General features: G+C 35.6%; 1 protein-coding gene across 5 annotated transcripts in view; it reads left to right on the top strand.

The window, feature by feature from the left end:
• LOC147390513 (serine/threonine-protein kinase EDR1-like) overlaps positions 1–19,060 on the top strand; it is a 42,078-nt gene that overhangs the window by 13,310 nt on the left and 9,708 nt on the right. For 4 of the 5 annotated variants that reach the window (XM_086459308.1, XM_086459306.1, XM_086459307.1 and 1 more), the window contains 5 exons: positions 1,758–1,949; positions 2,063–2,322; positions 9,540–9,662; positions 9,931–10,020; positions 17,093–17,188. In XM_086459308.1, the coding sequence (XP_086315434.1) occupies positions 1,758–1,949; positions 2,063–2,322; positions 9,540–9,662; positions 9,931–10,020; positions 17,093–17,188 (761 nt within the window). The remainder of the gene's footprint in view (positions 1–1,757; positions 1,950–2,062; positions 2,323–9,539; positions 9,663–9,930; positions 10,021–17,092; positions 17,189–19,060) is intronic. The other variant, XM_086459309.1, reaches the window with a different exon arrangement.

The following is a 19,060-nucleotide window of genomic DNA, read 5'->3' as shown; positions in this document are numbered from 1 at the left end:
CGAGCTATGGTCCAATATTTCCTTCTAGAGCTTTCTTGATTACATTTTTGTGGGTTTAGACCAGGTGCTCTCCTGCTTCAGAGTTTTCTCATGGTCTAGCATTACAAGAATAGATAACCCAAGATTATATATACCATTCAACCTAGATTTTTCCATATTAAATATTACTTAAGAAAAAATAATTGTAAGAAGGGTTGTTATTCTATAAGAAAACTGTATTCATGCTAATTTAGGGACAATCACCATCCTGATTCTTTTATGAATGTTAGGACATGAAGATAAATTTGAGGTTGTTCATTATTTATTAAATAACAAGTTTAACATTGTTAAAGATTTATGTCTTTTTATAGAAACCTGACCAAATAAGCCACTGTTTGTGTTACGGAGGAAATAAATTGTGGTCCACTTTTGTCTGAACAAAAAAGATAGGCATAGACTAGGTCATTTCAGGGCTATCATTCACATGTTAATATGATAGGGATGTGTTTTAGCTCCACCTGATGTGAGATTTTGAGAGAGTCATCCATTCCCTCCTACTCCTGTATCAACTAGCAATCCTTCCCCATTCGTGTGCCTTAATATCTTTTTGCAGTGTTTGTTATCTCTGTACTTAATATCATTTAGTTCCACCCTTATCATTAACCAAAGACTGAATGTAATTCTATCTCTACGATGTAAGTGACATCGGCCTAGGTTTTGATAATTAATTCCAATATGTAACTTCTCAAATGGAGTCCATCTGGGGAAAGCCAGTTCCCTAGAGTTGCGACTTCATTTTGACGGTGGCATTGGATTACTGTGGATCACCTGAATCACCATAGAATGATGATCCCTAAACCTTGTGTAATATGCAATGCTCTAGAGCAGAGAGTCAAATCACCTTATCATTCATAAGTTTGCTTCAAAGGTGTGGTCCTTTTTTTTTTTACTCGTTTAATTCAATTGGGTTCTTTCAAGTTTCAAGAGACTTGTGGACATCTTTTCCTAATGGTTGAGTGGGCTGTTTGTTGTGAGGTGGAGAGAGGTCATTGGAAGCTTGTGTCTTATGCTTATTTTGGAACTTCTGAAAGAGTGCAACTGTCTAATATTTGAAGATTGTAACAAGTAATTACTTGAGTTTTATAGGGAAATTGAGCTGCTATTAATAGACTGGGACTCTATTGTCGAAGAGTTTCCGGTAGAAGATTTTGTTTTTCATTGGGAATCATTTCAGGGTTATAGTCAATGATTTGTCCTGTTTGGCTAGTGTAGGATTAATTTTTCTTTATCCTTTATGTACTGGGGGAATGGTTTTCCTCGTTTGTAATTTCCTTCATCCTTTCCTCTCTTTTTTCTCCCTCCTTTTGTTCAGGAAATTTGTTTTCTTTGAATGACCATTCTTTGTTTTACTTTTCTAAACCTACCTAATTGTTTCCTTGAAAACATAAAATAGTACCTTTTGGTAATCTCCATCTATTTCTAACCTCAATGTAAGGTTACACATACCATGCAGGTAATTAAATTTCCATGAAAAGTTTTTTGTATCCTCATGAGAGTGTCTAAATTTCCAGATCAGGTCCGTGATTATGGTTGGTTACAGTATGCTGGCTGTCTAAGATTTACTGATTTAACAATTAGACATAATTATTATGTCTCAGTTGGTACCGTTGCTGTATAAGAAAATTACTGCCATTGAATTGTTGTTTTTTAGTCGTTAGAAGGAATTTTCATCCGTGACTACTGTTTATTTACATACCTGACTGGTTTTCCATGTACAGGTTTCTGATTTTTATAAACGGCCAAATTCGGAATTAAGTCCAGCAAAAGCTGCACTGGAAGAATCCTTTCATATGTTAGAAAATCCAGGTGTCCAGTTGTTGGGGCAGATTAGGCATGGATCTTGCCGGTCTCGAGCTATACTATTCAAAGTTCTTGCTGATAGTGTTGGTCTTGAGAGTAGGCTTATGGTGGTAAAAGAAATTGTTCCAATCATTTCCTTTTTTTGCATGTTTCTCTCTCATATATATATATATATATATATAGTCTAATTGTCATACTTAATTTACTTGTTTTATGTTGTCAGGGTTTACCTAGTGATGGAGCTATTGAACTCACAGATTCATATAAGCATATGTCTGTGATAGTTGTGCTCAATTCTGTGGAACTATTGGTTGATCTTATGCGGTTTCCAGGTCAACTAGTACCCTGTTCTACCAAGGCAATCTTCATGTCCCACATTTCTGTTGCAGGGGAAAGTGACTCTGCAGAGAATGACTCCTGCGATTCGCCCCTAGAACCGAACAGTCCTCTCTATGGATTTTCAGATAGAGTGGACCTTGAAGTGTAAGCAGACAATTCTTGACCCCCTTTAACTTAATTTACTGATTGCTATTTTTTCCCCTTATCATTGATTCACAGATTAGCTCAAGTGGAGGCTTCTCTTATTTTTTGTTATTATTATTATTATTTTTTTATATGAAAATATCCGTCTCATAATTATCTGGTTTGATATTATTTTTCAATAAATATTAGGAGCAATATGTAGCTGTTGGGACCAGTTCAAAGTTGAATTGTATGAATCCTTTTCGGTTTTGTCTTCGCTTATAAATAAACTAAATCTTCTAAATGCTTTATTAGTTTTCCTTTACAAGAGTGGCAGCCTATCAAACTGGACTTTATTGAACAATCTCCCATTATTAAAGCTTGTGCCTGCTGAGAGCTGTTCAAAGTTGAAGTGTACAAATTCTTTTTTGGGTTTTCTGTCTTTTCTTTTAAGTAGCTAAATCTTGCAAATACTTCATTAATTTACTTTCGTAAGATATTCAGAAGGCTTTTGCAAGATGACAGCCTCTCATACTCGACTTTATTGAACAATCTCCTTGGTAAGGTTTATTTGCCCAGGGTTTAGTATGTAATTTTTCATTGCGGACAATCACCAATAAATCAGCGACACACGCACAGGACTAAATCTTAATTGTAATCATCTTAATCACCATAAAATGGTGGTTCCTAACCGAAGCATTATATGCAAATCTCCGGAGCAAGTCAATTGGCTTTTTTATCCATTGAAAGTTTGCTTGGGACATTTGGCATTGCTTGGGTTCCTCTAAGTGACATTGGGAATATACTTTTGTTGTAGTTGAGTGTTTTGTTGGGGATGTGGGGGCAAGTTCTTTAGAGGATTAATCCTTTTATTTAATGACCGGGAATATAGAAAAAAAACATAGCATTCTTTACATTGGCATGTTTGAAGATAGTAGAAGGTTGTTGCCGGAGGTATGCAGGTCAATTGGGGGACTTCTGATGCATTGAACTATATTGAAAGAAATCAAGATGCAATTTAAAAAGAAAATGTCTGAAATGGAAAGCTTGCATTTAGTTTTGACAATTAAAAATAAATAGGTGGTCTGTTTGGTCACCCTTCTCATTTCTCATTAATAAATTTTTATCTTTAAAAAAATGGGATATCTTTATTTTTGACAAGCAAATGATCTATTTTCAGGAACTCTCTTGCTGAACTCCCAATAGCTAATTTTTACCTTCTATTTTGGGTCTACTTTTCTCTTCTATACAATATTTGTTTTTTATTTTTATTTTTAAATAAAACTATCTTTGTTACTAAAACTGATGGGTGGGATCTCATCTCCAGTTCACTGCTATTTAGTTTTTTATTCGTTTAGGTAACTTATTACTTTCGATGAAAATAGTATTAGGTAGAGTATTAATTTATGGAAGTGCCTCCTGGTATGCATTCATTATGAGCGGAATGTTAGCCCCACATGGTGGTATAGAGGTAAGGCATTCACATATCCTCTTGTTCAACACTTATCCCTTTGATTCTGGGCCCACCTAATTGAATGCATATACTCTAGTACCTTTGTGTGTACTTAAGTTCTTTGTCCCTCTTATTACCTGCTTTAATCCACTAGCCACTTGAAACTTTCATTTTCTCAGATGCCTAAAGTTGACTCTCACGACCACCATTATTTCCTCGTGTCAGTTATTTTTTTTTTAATAAGTATAATTTATTCATTCAAAGAAAAAGAGAGAACAAAAGAGGAGGTCGGGGAGACCTATGTAAAAGAAAAGAGAAGAAAGGCAAAAAAAAGAAATGCAGGGAACTTAAAATCCTAGCTATTGCTACACACAAGCTCCTACCACATATGAACGGTTAGACCGGAGTTGTGAATCGAAGTTTGTGTAATTCACTGAGTGGTGGAAGTCTTCCTCCTTTATAGGAAGATTGGTAACTTGCTTTAGGTTGAAACTGGAGGATCTTAAAGAGAAAATCAAGGTTTGGAATTATGAAACTTTTGGGCTTTTGGATTTAAAGAAAACCTCTCTTGTAAGAAATTGAAATACTTGATAAAAAGAGAGGAATGTGATGATTTATCCACCAATGAGATTGTGGAATGGTCAGACCTTAGATTGGAAGTTCAAAAGGTCACTACTTTGGAGGAGATAAGCTGGAGGCAAAAATCAAAGGTGATGTGGTTGAAGGAAGGAGATAATAACACAATTTTTTTTTTCTTCATAAGATCACAAATGGGAGGAGGATGAACCACATCTCAAGGATCAAGATCGATGGGGTGGATCAAGAAGGAAAGGAAAACATTAGGTTTGGGATGGTGGAGTACTATAGAGTGCTTTATTATGAGGTGTATTGGGATCGGCCTAAGTTGGACAACTTGGAATTTGATAGAATTACTGAGGCACCAAGTAGTTGGTTGGAGAGACTGTTGGAGATGGATGAGATTTTTCAAACCATTGTGGCTGTGAATGGTGATAATGCTCTGAGGCCTGATGCTTTTTCTATGGTGTTTTTCAAATCTTTTTGGGATATTATTGGTGATGATCTTATGCTTGTTGTCAGGGACTTCCAAGAGCATGGGTTTTTGGATTATTTATCTAGTTACACCTTTGTGGCTTTGATCCCCAAGAAATTGGTCGTGGAAGACATAGTAAATCTAAGACCAATTAGTCTTGTGTGGTCGGTGTACAAAATATCATCGAAGGCACTTGCATGAAGGTTAGAAGAGGTTATGGGGGCCATTATTGGCCCATAGCAAGGAGCTTTTATGGTAGGGTTTCTCATCTTGGATGGAGTTTGGATTGCCAATGAATGTGTGTATTCTAGGATGAAAAAGGGGGAGCCAGGAGTGATATGCAAGATACATATGGTAAAAACATACGATCATTAAGTTGGGAATGTCTAGATACATGTGTATGGGGTTTGAGAAGAAGTGGATTGGTTGGTCAATGAAATGCGTGTCTTTGACTCAGTTCTTAGTTTTGGTTAATGGTAGTCCAGTTGATTTTGTTAGGAGCTTGAAAGGGTTAAGACAAGGTGATCCTTTGTCTCCCTTTTTATTTCTGATTGAGGTCGAAGCTTTGAATTGGATGCTGAGGTAGAGCTGTTAATATTGGGGCAATCTCAAGGTTTAGAGTTAATTTAGAGGGTTCCCATGATCTCCCACCTTCAATTTATATATGATACAATTGTTATCAAAGAGATGTCATTGGTTTACTTATCTGTTTTAAGGCGACCTCAAGTTTAATAATTCAATCTTAGCAAGAGCAAAATTTTTGGAGTTGGATCAACAAAAAACATTGATCTGCTAGTTGCCAACATGGGTTTTCAGGTGGACTCTTTCCTGACCTCCTATGTCGGCCTTTCTTTGGGAACAACGTACAGATGTAAGGCTATTTGGGAGCCAATCATTGAGTGTATCAAGAGAAAATTTGAGTCGTGGAAATCAAATTACCTCTCAAAGGGAGGAAAGAGACCCTGATTAAGAGCACCTGTCTAGTATTCCAATCTATTTCCTTTCTTTGTTTTCTATGCCTAAGAGTGTTGAAAGGCGTACTAAAAAGATGTTTCAAATTTTTTTATGGAATGATAAGGAAGGTGCTAGGAAATTTCACGTTGTTAAATGGAATCAAGTTTGTCAGCCAAAGAAAAATGGGGATTTTTGAATTAGAAAGATAGGAGGAGGAACATGGCTCTTTTTATAAAATGATTGTGCAGATTTGGAGATGAGAGTTGTAGCTTATGGAAGGAGGTCATTAAAGCAAAAAATGGGGCAGACTGTTTTGGGTGGGATAGTGGAGTGGTGTTTTCTGCTTATGGTTGTACGATTTGGAAAGTTATTTATAAAATGTTATCGGAGTTCGACAAAAGGATGGTGTTTAGAGTGGGGAGTGGGGTTAAGGAATAGGGTTAGATTCTGAGAAGACCGTTGGTGTGGAGTTTTGCCACTAAGATCCTACTTTCCAAGTCTTTTTTCAGTTTCTCTTAAGCAAAACACTCCAGTAAGTGACTCAAGGTCGTGTTCAAGTCCAACTTATCCATAAAAAAATGCTCCAGTGACTTCATGATTCATTCTGTTGACCATGTTTCTCAGGATTTTGGTTTCAGAAGGATTAACGTTTGGGAGATTCAAGATGTTTCTAGGCTAATTGATTGTATTTCTCAAGTCAATATTAGCTCTTCTGTGTAGGACAAGAGAGGTTGGGTTGGCAGTGCAAAACAATATTTCTCCGTTAAGTCCTTCTATAATGCCTTGGGCCCCATTTCCTTTCCGAATATTGCTATTTGGGGCCCTAAAGTCCCTTCCAAAATTTCTTCCTTCATTTGGTCTGCGGCCCTTGGGAAAATTCTAACTATGGAAATCATCATGGTTAGGGGTATGTCATCGGCTAGTTTCTGTTTTTTGTGTAAATCTGATGGGGAATCAAACAATCACATTTTCATTCCTTGTTCTTTTGCTTCAAAGGTTTGGTCCCATTTTCTTGCGCTTTTTAATATTTCATGGTGTTTCCCGCATTCTGCCCTTGAGTTATTCGATAGTTGGCATCTAATTAAAAGTACTATAAGAAGTCGAATTTTGTGGTCTTTAACCCCTTTTGCTGTTTTTTTTGGGGCATTTGGCTTGATCGGGATAGTAGGGTTTTCAAAGGGAAAGAGCATTTAATGCATGATGTCATTGTGTACATTTTAGCACTGATCTTCTCTTGCAGTAGACTTTTTGAGGAGCTCAAGAGAACTATTTTTTGTTGTTGAAGATTTCATATTTAGATGGGGGATGTATTATGTGAGGCATGAGTGGTTTCTTTGTGTTCTTATGCTTTTCTGTTTTCTTGTATTTGGGCAGCCACCTCAGCCTCCCTCTCTTTTTTCTCTTATTAATATAATTGCTCTGCTTTATCTATCAAAAAAATGAAATAAAGTGGGACATGATTGTACCAGAAGTGTAATTCACTTATAGCAGTTTAGGGAACTGGACTACGAGAAGATCTCCATTTGAGATAGAATATGGTTACTATGCTAAATAGGCTGTAGATTAGTGTTGCTGCTGTTTCAGTCCCAATATAGTGATGATGAAGCATCCTTTGTAGAGGTTATACATGATATTCAATTACATGAAAAAGCAATGATTAAAGAAGCAATTGAACAGTATAAGACAAGTGCAGATGTGGTCACAGGGAAAAGGTGTTAAAGGAAGGAGATTTGATTATGATTTATTAGCAATGCAAATGGTTTCCCGCAGACACATACATGAAATTAATGAAGAGTAAATATAGATTGTTCTTATGTAGAAGGGAGGGAGAGTCTTTAGACCACATTCTTTTGTATTGTGAGGTGGCTCAAAAGATTTGGGATGACTTCCTTTCTTTGTTTGGTATGATGGGGTGTTTCCCAGGGTTCGCCTAGTGCTTTGTTTCACTTGTGGCCTAGGTGGGGTGAACCTTTTCAGAGATCCAAGTGAGTTCTGTGACATTGTACACCATTTGCACTATGTTGGGGCATTTGGAGAGAAAGAAGCAATCGTATTTTCGAGGGAAAGGAGCAGCAAGTGCAGGATCTCATAATATCAATCTTGGGTTTCTTGTATTTTTGTGGAGAGGCTTTTAAATAATTCAAAGGGGTTTTCTTTGATGACTTCTTAGCGAGATGGGACAACGCCTGTAATTTTCCTCGATGTAATTTTGTTTTGTTGCTTGTTTAGCGTTGGTCATCTTGACCACCCTTTTGTATTATTTTTGTTATATCTATCACCTATATATATATATTGTTCTGAATTTTGTGAACTTGAATAACAATACTTGTCACATTCAGTTTCCTAATGAGCATAGTCACCAGACTCTCTGACTTATTGAAAATGTCGTGATTAAATCGTGACTTTTAAATTTACCAATTTAATCACGACTTTTTCAATTTACCAATTTAATCACGACTTTTTCAATAAGACACGACTTCTGCAGACGTAGCGATTAAATCACAAACTTCACGATTAAATCACAATCTTTGCGATTAAATTGAGAAAAATGAAATATGGCTTTGATGCACTAGGAAGAGGATATGATCTTGATGAAAATGATGGTGACCATTTTACTAATAAAGCGTAATATAATGACGCTGGAAATGAGGATAACATTGATTTTGATTGGTATAATATAAACCTTGAATATGTTGTAGAACTGTGGTTATTTGTTGCGGAGCATGGATGCTATCAATGTGATGTTCGGTGATTCATTAGTTTAGTTTAATTTGGGATTTGATGATATAATATGTTAACACCACTTATTAGGAATGCTACACAACCCTAATAACGATTTTTTCCCGATTTGTTTTGAATTTTACCCAATTTTATTTGATTTCTTGAATTTTTCCCTTGCCGACTTATTCCGCATCCCAACTTGGTGACTATGCTAATGTGTGGGACATATACCCGTCTTTATGTATCCAATCTGTTCAGTTTTGACTGATATTTCCACTATAAAACCATCAACTACACTGCCTGAATTCCCTGTAAAGAAGAAAGATGAGATCGAATAAATTGTGACAATTGGCGAGGGCACCACCAATTTCTGGAAGAAGTACAGGCACCAATCAGAGAATACTTGGAAAGGAGATAATGAGATGAATCACAAATACGAATACACATGAAAGAATTATGATCTCTTCAACTCGTCGGGGTAACATTTCTTCCAACTTGAGGAGGATGGTCTACTCTTGGATCCTCATAAGCCCCACGTGATGTTGTTTGGAGGATCAATATTTTATTTTATTTAAATTCCCGCACTTTAGAGGAATTTTAGTCATTATTGGTTATGGAAATTAAGTAAGGATATATTTAAATTAAGTAGGGTCTTAATTACATGTATTGGGTAGTTTAGTCTTTATTATTTTAATAGTTGTAAGTGATAAAAAGTCAAAAACTTCTGAATTTTTATGATGCTATGTTGTAGAATTGCTTAAGATTGAAGAAAAGGGTTTTCTTCTCAAAAGATAAGTGATTTCTCTTATAGTTCTTGTACTGATATATTTTCTACTAGTATTTTTCTGTTTTCTGTTGTTTGTTGCTGTTTTGGTGGTGCATTTGCATCATATTGTTAGACTAGATTGCCATGAATCCTGGGATGAACCAAGTCTATCCAATTTGCACTTTTATGTTGGGAATTTCTTTCCTTTTCTCTCCTTCATTCTTTTCTTTGGATATGTTTCTGCTCCGACATCCTGTTCTTGTGAGTTGACTCTCTTTAATCCATGATTGTAGTCCTGAGCAAGATGAGGTTCTTCACTCATACCAACGAAAATTAGAAGCATCTTCAAATGTCTTAGGTCCTTCACTGCGGAATACAATGTTGCGACCAACAGCCTCTATGGAAGGAAAGTTAAGGTAATTTTTTTATGAGTAAAGCTAGGGAAATGTTATTTCAAATTATAAGTTATATCGAATTTTCTTATCTTGTAAAGCTAAGGCAAATTATATTATGTATCTTGATATCAAATTTCATTCTTACTTTTAATGCTAGTTCATTCCCTAGTGGAATTTAGAACGAGGTTCCAAGTTATTACTTGGAATTTTTTTTTTTCCAGTTTTGACCTATTTAAAATACAGTTGCTGAGATATAAATGTAATTGAATTTCTTTTTTGGTTGCATCAGTTTATCACATAGTGAACCCAACATTGCGAACACATTTTGGCGCCGCAGCCGGAGGAAAGCCATAGCTGAACAACGAACTGCTAGTTCAAGGTTTTCTCTATTGTCTATTTTCTTTGGTATCTTATACAAATGTACATCAGACCATTATATCCTTGAAACAAGTAATTTTGTTTTATTTTTGAAATTCTTGTTTTTTTTAAACAAGTATTTCAATATAATAAACAGCTGTTTTGCCGTCAGATGTGTTCTATTTGATTATAATGTTTTTGTATGATGTGTATATTGTTAAAGATAGTTGATTAAGCTTCTTTGTTTCTATTATAAATGAATGTGGTCCTTAAAATGGGCTTTATGCCCACTTTTAAATAAGCTAAACATGTAAAAGATTTTGTGAGTGTAAAAATAACATACAAATTATAATACAACATACATTAAATCAGTCTCTCTGGGCTCTTATTAACATGATGTCAGGCTAAAGTTTTCTAGTGCTTTTAGCTAAATTGACTTCTTATTCACAAATCAGAGATAACCCTAGAACAACTCTGCATTCACTTGCGGTGAAGTTTACGAATTTGAATTACACCCTTTATGCAAATTTTATGATGCATACTTCCACAAACTTATCCGCAAATGTGGGATGATCTCAATATTCAATGGTCATCTTTGGGAGGTATCCACTTCTGCTAGTGATTTCTTAGCATTCTTAGATCTGTGGATGTACTGTTCTTTGCGTACGATCTGTTTAGGTTTTTTTTTCTTGGCCATACAAGTGGTCGGTATTGTGCCTCTGACTGTATAGAGTATTTGTTTGATAAAATTCTTGATAGAAGTTCTAATTCAAATCTGTATGTGTTTGATTTGCCATGATGGCCAGTGCCAGTGATAACAAGGCTTCTATCTCAACTACTATAGATGGTGTGATTTTGCTGATTACCATTTAAAAGTACCTGACTGAAAAATCTCGAAATGAAACATGTAATTATGAGGATTGGTCGAGAGAATTATTTGATAATGACATGGTTATGCAATAGTATGGAGTCCAATGTGAATGCCAACATAATGTTCCTTGATCCAATCAAAGTCTGGGAAGCTGTACGGGAATATACTTTTTTATGATCCTTAATAGGTTAAAATGTACTTTTTAGATAAAAGTATTTCTCGTATTCACCAGCTATTTGAGAATATTTTTCTTCTCCAGCAATGGGATAAGAGCTTAAGTGAGTACTGCAGTACTTCTAAGAGTTTGTGGGTGGAACCGAGTATCTACCACCCCATGTCTAATGATTTGGAATTATAGAAGAAACAATTTGAAAATTTTCAGGTTACCAAATTCCTCTTTGATCTTTCCGAATATCAACCAATTTGTAGGCAACTCCTTGCAAGTTATAGCTTTCATCTCTGAGCGATGTGTATGCTCAACTTCAATGAGAAGCAGTCTCCTTTACTACAAAAAAGATGGATCTCCATTGTTATTTCCTACTGCTGATAGGGTGCAAAGTAGTCGATGTGGTATTAGCAGAGAATGCGATAGTGACTCAGCCGGAACTCTTGGCAGGGGCCTTGGAGGTCGCCAATGTACGAATTCTGGTATAAGTTTTGGAAATCAGTCCGTGCAAATCAAGTCTCATACTTTCTAGAATCTGATGATGTGAACCCCAGTAAAAATCAACAATTTTCTAGTTTGAATATTTGTGGTTTTGTACTATTTTCTTGTGATGAATATACCAATTTGGTGAAGAAAACCTACAATTCTAATTTCAACCATCATCTTTTACTACGACTCTACTACTCTGGCTTACACATGGATGTTTTCCTTCCTTGCTTCCCAGAATCCATCTCTTTGGGTCATTTTCTTGTGCATCTGAATTCTGAACATATGACTTGTAGGTTTTCTTCATTTTCGTCTTTGGATCAGTCAATTGCTAATTCCCCCTGTTGTACTTGAAATGGTTCTTCCTCAGATATGACTTGACAGTGTGTTGTTTAATGAACCTTGTCTTTATCATTGTCACTTGTTTTGTTTTCTTTTAGCCTCCCTGTATGTCTGTAAATTAAGTAAATCTCTTCAATGCTCGGTAACCTTTTTTCTTTCATTTGGTGTCTTTCAGGACGTTAAGAATAAGAGGATGATGTGGGAGTGAGGGGTTGTATGATTTTGATAGTCATCTTTATTACGTTGTTACTCTTAACTATAAGTGTTGCACCTCTCCAGTGAAATTGTCGTCTAGGTTGCTCATCTCTACAAAGTTTAAAACTTCTGTTTGCATTTTGAGTCTAGTCTTGAATCTGAGGTTTGCAAATTAGTCAAGCATCATCAAGTTGTATTTTTTCCTAGAGTTAGAAATTGGAAGTCTTTCTTTCTTGTTAGTTCAATATGAAATTTGAGGTCCTACTGGAGTTCAACGTTTATTTGGCTGTAAATATACTTTACTGCTGCTTTTATATATAACATTTTCATTCTAATTTGATTGGGATGTGCTACTCATAACTCCCCAAAAGCATACCTTCAATTTAGCTATTCAACTATCTGGGAAACATCTTCAATCTTTCCATTCTAATGGATAATAAATAGTACCCAGATAACTCTCTAGTGACTCAATATGTTCCAAGTCATTCATGATCATGTGGGCATCCCCTTTCTATTATAATTTCGTCCGTTAACAGTTTACATAAGAAAATAGTCTTAATGGTTGACCTTCATGGCATGAAGTCAAACTGATTATTCATTATCTTCGTTTTTTTCTTCTTTCTTCTATCAATCTTTCCAATGGTTACATGGCGTGGCTAATAATTTTGATCATGCTATAGTTTGTTTTTGTAAATATCCCTATTTACATGTACCACAATACTTATCCTCCTTTTATCCTAAATTTTCAGTCTCAACAATCTTGTTAAATAGCGGACTTAACAAAGACAATCTAGTTTCTCCATTCAGTTCCACACATATTGCAATACCATATGTACTTAGAGTTTTTCCTATCTTTGCTCTTGCGAGTGTTTCTTCACTTTTCTATTTTTAATTGTATAAAAGTTTATTTTATTTTCTTTCTATCTTTTATTTCTTTTCTTAATATTCTTCTAGCCCAAAGCTCTTTCATATGGGTTTCATTTGGTAATTTCTAAGAAGAACCCCTCCATCTTTCCTTGATCTCCTCGTCATCTGACAACCTTTTCTCTCATAGCATCTCTAACTTGATCCAATTATCTATTTTTCCACCCTCCCAATCTTGCAGTGTTGTATATATCTTTCTTTCCCTCGCTTGTACTTATGTTTCGACTTTTCGGTATGTCTTGGCTGAGACATCATGGTCTCGTGGGTGATTGGGATGCGAAATGGAGTGTTTATCTCATACCATGTTCGTCAGTATGTTGGGACTTTATGAAGAGATCTGGCACTAGTTTTGCATTGTTAGCTAGTCTGAGAAACCTCCTCCATCCAGGCTTGGGTCCGGCAATGCAAGCCTAAAGCTTGACACTAGCAAGCTTTTGCTTTAATAATTTTACAAACTACTAACTTTTTTGGTTCTAATATTAACATCATGCATAGCAACAACAAACTGAATAACAGATGATGTTTTCAAAAGAGGTCGAGTGGATGTGTGTTTAGGGGTTTTGCATTGGTAGTCTGTTTGTGTGGCGCCCCGCCAAATGCTAACACAAATCCCCATGTCAGATCTCGAGGTACTAGGTAGCACCTCAAAATTTCAGTATGGTTTCCTCTGTTTATGTTAGCATTCCAAGGCGATTCAACCTGCACCTAATAAACGACATACAATCCTGCATATAAACAAACAAAATAGAATACGAGCGGAAGCCTGTATACATCAAATAATATACGGTATATCAGAGTGCGGAAGAAGAAATTTACGGGATTATACAAAAATTTCTCACTCTAACAGGAGTCCTAACGCTCAATACAAATCTATAATACTCCTAGACAAATCGACCCACTAGGGGGTGTAGCCCCAATACTCACCAGGTGACGAACTCTGGTTGTCTATCTGACCGACCATATGATCTTCACTCGTGCTCTATACCTGTCTCGCCAAGCTCTGAATCTGAGACTAAAAAATGGAGAAGGAAAAGGTGAGTAACAATGGTTACCCAGTAAGGAAGCAACAATTTCTGCCAATAACCTCTCCTAATATGAACGAATAAACATACTGAATCATTTTAAAATAAACAAAATTTTACAGAATAAACTACAATTAACTGGTACATATAGCCAGGGATGAGCAACTAAACATTTTAAAACTGACATTACATCAATCAACATTACTCACTATAATATTCTATTTTTATACAAATCTAATTGATCAAATGGAAACATTAAACATGCATTTCATTTTATATATCAAAATAAGCAACAGATACATAATACACAATGGTGGAGTATTGGAATTAAGAGTTGGGATTCACGACTGGATCGCTCCCAGTCGGGACATGATGTTACAATTCTTCTCTGGCTTTTAGTTCCTGATTTTGTGGCTGGTCGCTGTTTACCACGCTTGGTTGACCATTTATCCGGCTCAGGCTGGTCGTTTGACGTGACCGTAAGCAATGGGTCTCTTTTCGATGTGTCAGAACGTTCGACTACTAGAGATTGTTAGTGATCACTGACCAATCATCTTCATCTATGCCTATCAGGCGTGCATGTGATTCCCAAATATACAAACCATTCGTATACGACCACCTTTACATTACAAGTTCACTGGTAAAGATAGAGAGGAATAAACCCGGATTCCAGTTGTGACTCCATTCTCATACGCGTCCCATACCACGTATGAGCTTGGTGGTCCCTACCGTACATCCCAGGATAGTACACCACTCCGGATGATATGATGCACTATCCCTTCAGGCATTCACAAATTCTTTAACAGTTCACAAAATAGTTACATATATATATTATTTTTATTTGAAAACAAAAGAGAAATTAACAATACAAGGTTGAGAATAGATATCCAGTTTCCTACCATGCAAGTGTGGCCACCCGGCCTAAAATAAATAACATAACGGAGCGCCTCGCGCTAACAGAAATTTAAATAAACATGCAACCAACAATATTATCCCTGGATATCTGTTCACCAACCTGCACACAACACAACGTAAATTGCAGACATCACCCCTCGGGTGTGACTCTGACATTTTACCGTTTCATACCCTTTTTCCCTTTTTCCGATTTTTACAGTTTTCAATCTCTTCAATAAAATATCCATTTTCTGATATTCATCAACTCAATATGAGTTCATTGAATATTAAATCACATTTTCCAATTATAGAATTTATTTCTATCAATAATATTAAAAAAAATACAAATTTCATATCAAAACGGGGTCCGAGCAGTGCACAAGACCCAATTTATGGAAATAACCCGTTAAAATACTCTACCCACGTATAATTCGTTAAAAATACAATTAAACATATCAAACATGCAATTTCTGGCGTAAAATTTTGAAATAACAAAAGAATTCTATATTTTAGAAATACATCCAAATTTTTTTTTCGATAAAATCCTAAATGCAATTTTTACAATCTACGATTACTAATAGAAATTGAGAGTTCCTTACAATCTCTTGGCGAAATGATCAAAGCGTGTGCACGGAAATCGAGGCGATCTGCACGGAATCGAGATGGATCGAACTTCGAAGCGGCTGATTTTTGAAACCGGCCTGGTGGTTTTGAAGATCTCGATGTGCTCGTCTCTTCTCCCTTCTACGATGAAAGACGGTTTGACCCCGAAATCGATGAAAACCGAGGTTGAAGTTACGAAATCTCCGTATAAAAATACGGCTGATTTTTGACTATACGGGGTGAAAAAGACGAGAAAACGGAAGGAATTTGGGTGGGTTATGTAGAGAATGAGGCTGTGTACATTTCTCCCTTCTGCTTCGGAAGACGGTTTGACCCAGAAACAGACGAAATCCGAGGTCAAAGTTTCGAAATTTTCGTATCCAAATACGGCTGATTTTTGACGATATCGGGTGAAATAGAAAGTGAAACGAAGAAAGGTTGGGTGAGTTTTGTAGAAGTCGAGGCTGCGGATCTTTTTCTCTTCTACGGCGATTGTCGAAAATGGACCGTTTGTGAGAGATCTGAGGTGGAAGATCGGAAGAAAAACGAAATTTTCGTTTATATATGTCGCGCTGTTTGGGTGGGTTGGAGGAGACGACGTTTTAAAAAAAAAAAAAAATTTTTATTTATATAAAATTTGGGACGAATTCGGTATTTTATCAATTGTTTTGATCGATGATAACTTGATCATCCGGACTTCAAAACTGACAAATAAATATTCTATTTCGCCTAATTTTTCGTTCTGGATCTAATGGTGCAGTCAATTTCTACAAATTATGTCTTCATCAAATATTTACATTTTTGGCCTGAGGTGACCCCTAAACTTGATGTCGTTTTCATTTTTGACGATAATTCGACTTCCTGATCTCCAAAAATGACAAATAAATAGTCCATGTTGAATAATTTTTCGTTACGAATCCAATGGTATAATCGAATTTAAAAATTATTACTCTAATAAAAAGTCACTGTTTTAGCCTGGTCCGACCCGATAATCGAGGATTTTGCAACTTTTATATTCGGACTCGCATTTGAGCGTGCTTACCGGCTAAACTATGTTTTTCGATCATTTTAAATCCAATGGTGAGGTCAGATTCTATTAAAAATGATCAGAAATATCCTAAAGTTTTATCCCTAAGTCCCACTTTCAAGATTTTATTAGAATTCCACTATTTATTTTTTCCTCGAGATACGAATTGAAAATTCGGGGTGTTACAGTTTGTTATAAAACTTGTTTTTGTATGGTTTGGAAGAGGTCCACTTCTACCATTGAGGCATGTTAATTCCACTCTTCTCAATTCTTACAGCTGTGAAATTCATTTACAAGGTTCAGAGTTATTGTTACGACTGAGATAATATATCATTATTGTTGTACTTCCTTGATTCTTAGCAAAAGAAAATGTACATCTTGATTTCTTTGAAAGTTCAAGATCAACTAGATCTGAGTGTTGACTTCAATGCACTTTATCAAGGATTGGCTTAATTAAGTCGATATATTTTCTAACTTGCCTGCTGTAAGATATATAAAAAAAGGAGGATATTATTTAACTTGTGTTTTGGAATTTTATTTGTTGTTTACCATTTGCTTTTGCAGCCCAGAGCACCCATTGTTTCGAGCACGTGGCCGTTCCATGCTTGGCGGTGATAGACAATCATTTAGAGAATATGCAGATGACATGGCTGCATCAAGGTCTTTTATCTAGAATGTGTGTGTATCTGTGTGCGTGTGTGTTGGTTATTGTGTTGTTGGCCCATCGACCCCATGAACTTTTGGTCAGCCCCTAGTGGGTCTTCATGCCAAAAATAAGCCTGATTGATGATTTTTACTATTTAGTCATTTGGATTTGAACATTTTTATCGTGAAGCAGATCAGTGGATGAAAATAATAGGTTTTCAAGCCGAAATGAAAATTGCTCAAATGCAATGGCTAGACATCATATATTTGGCCTAGTTTTGGTGTGAAGGTCCAACAAGGGCTGAATAATGTGCCACTTGGCAAGATTAGGCACAAGGAACATGGGTGACAGGCATTTGTGACCAACACATTAGGTTTCCTATGCATTTATGTGGCAAATATATTTAGCAATTCTCTACTATTTTTTGAGATTGTAATAGAAAACATTTTTGTTGCCTGATTAGCCATTAAATGTATTTTCTCGTTTCTATCTTAATCCCCTTCCTCCTCCCCTGCTTATAAGCATTGATCTTATTCAAAGAAGAGAGTCAAATAAGAATTTAAGAAAATCATGGAGGTCGAACAGGCTTACCAAGGAAAGAAAAACCTGGGAAAGTTACCCTACCCCATTAGCTATAGGATACCATCTAAAAACAAAGTCTTCGAATAAAACCCCTTACAATCACTCCTTTTCTTAGTCTATTTATTGATTTTGTGTACTTTCAATATTTATATGGAGCATCATTTTTTTAGCATAGTTTTCTTTTGCATTGGACTTCGGATAAAGCTTTTTTCATAGTTATTCTGGCGTGTTTTGTTCTTCCCTTCTTTTAAGGGAATACTTTTCTTTGTTCTTTGTACTACAATTCATCTTCTTCTATAGTAAAAAAAAAAAATTGCTTTTTTCATGCTTTTCCCAACTAAACTTGAATACAAAATTTGAATTATTTATTTATTTATTTATTTTGCATTTTCTAACCATATGATTGCCAACATAGCTATAATTACACACAAATATAATCGTACTTCTTTTTACTTAATACCAAAATACAACTTTCCTTTAACTACATAGACCTTTGTTTCCTCTGTACCCTATGTTATTGGAGCTGCCACCTGTCTCATTAAACTAAACCTCCTTTCTAATCCTCTCGTTGTTCTTTAGCTGGCTTTTCTGGATGCTCTACAGCTTTAATCTCATTTCCTTTGGACACATTATGCATAAGACCATTGACTACTACATTCACTAATCTACTATATCCTTTTTTATTATTTATTTTTAATGTTATTAGTGAAATACTAACATTTTTAACTAACCAAGAATAAATGATTAACCTGAATAATACTTCATATGCGTATGTTTATATTGAGAAATTTCGTCAATACCTTGGAAGTTGGTGAAAACCTCAATTTTGGATTCGATCAGCTCTAGCAATAGAAAAAAAATATCAGATGAAAGTTCTATTTCCAAGTGGCTCAGTCGTTTTCACCCTCGAAGCTTTTAGAAAGCTCTTTTTACCCTAGACCGCCTGAGCAAGTGATTAGTCATACCTTTTAGCCTAAATAATGTTCCACGACTTCTATTTGAATCATGGCACATATTTTCCCTCCTTTATCGAAATGTTTGTTGTTTATTTATTATTCTTTTGTACCTATCCAATGCCAGAAATAAATTTTGTTAAGAATAAAAAGAAGGGTTATGAGAGTTCTCTATCAAAGAACAAAGACTACTTAGTGAGGCTTTCTACTTTATTGTTGGAACTCTTAATCGTATATCGTACAAAAGATCTAAGTTCTTAATGGTTTACCTCTTAAGGTCTAAGATATTAGCTTTTCTCCAAGGGCCCAATGTTTCTTCTGTCCACCGAAGCTAAAATTTTGACTTATCTC

The sequence above is a fragment of the Akebia trifoliata genome, chromosome 11 (assembly GCF_017979445.1).
Source record: "Akebia trifoliata isolate Shusen 1 chromosome 11, ASM1797944v1, whole genome shotgun sequence".
NCBI classification, from domain to species: Eukaryota; Viridiplantae; Streptophyta; class Magnoliopsida; order Ranunculales; family Lardizabalaceae; genus Akebia; species Akebia trifoliata.
This window is presented reverse-complemented; position numbering and strand designations above follow the sequence as displayed.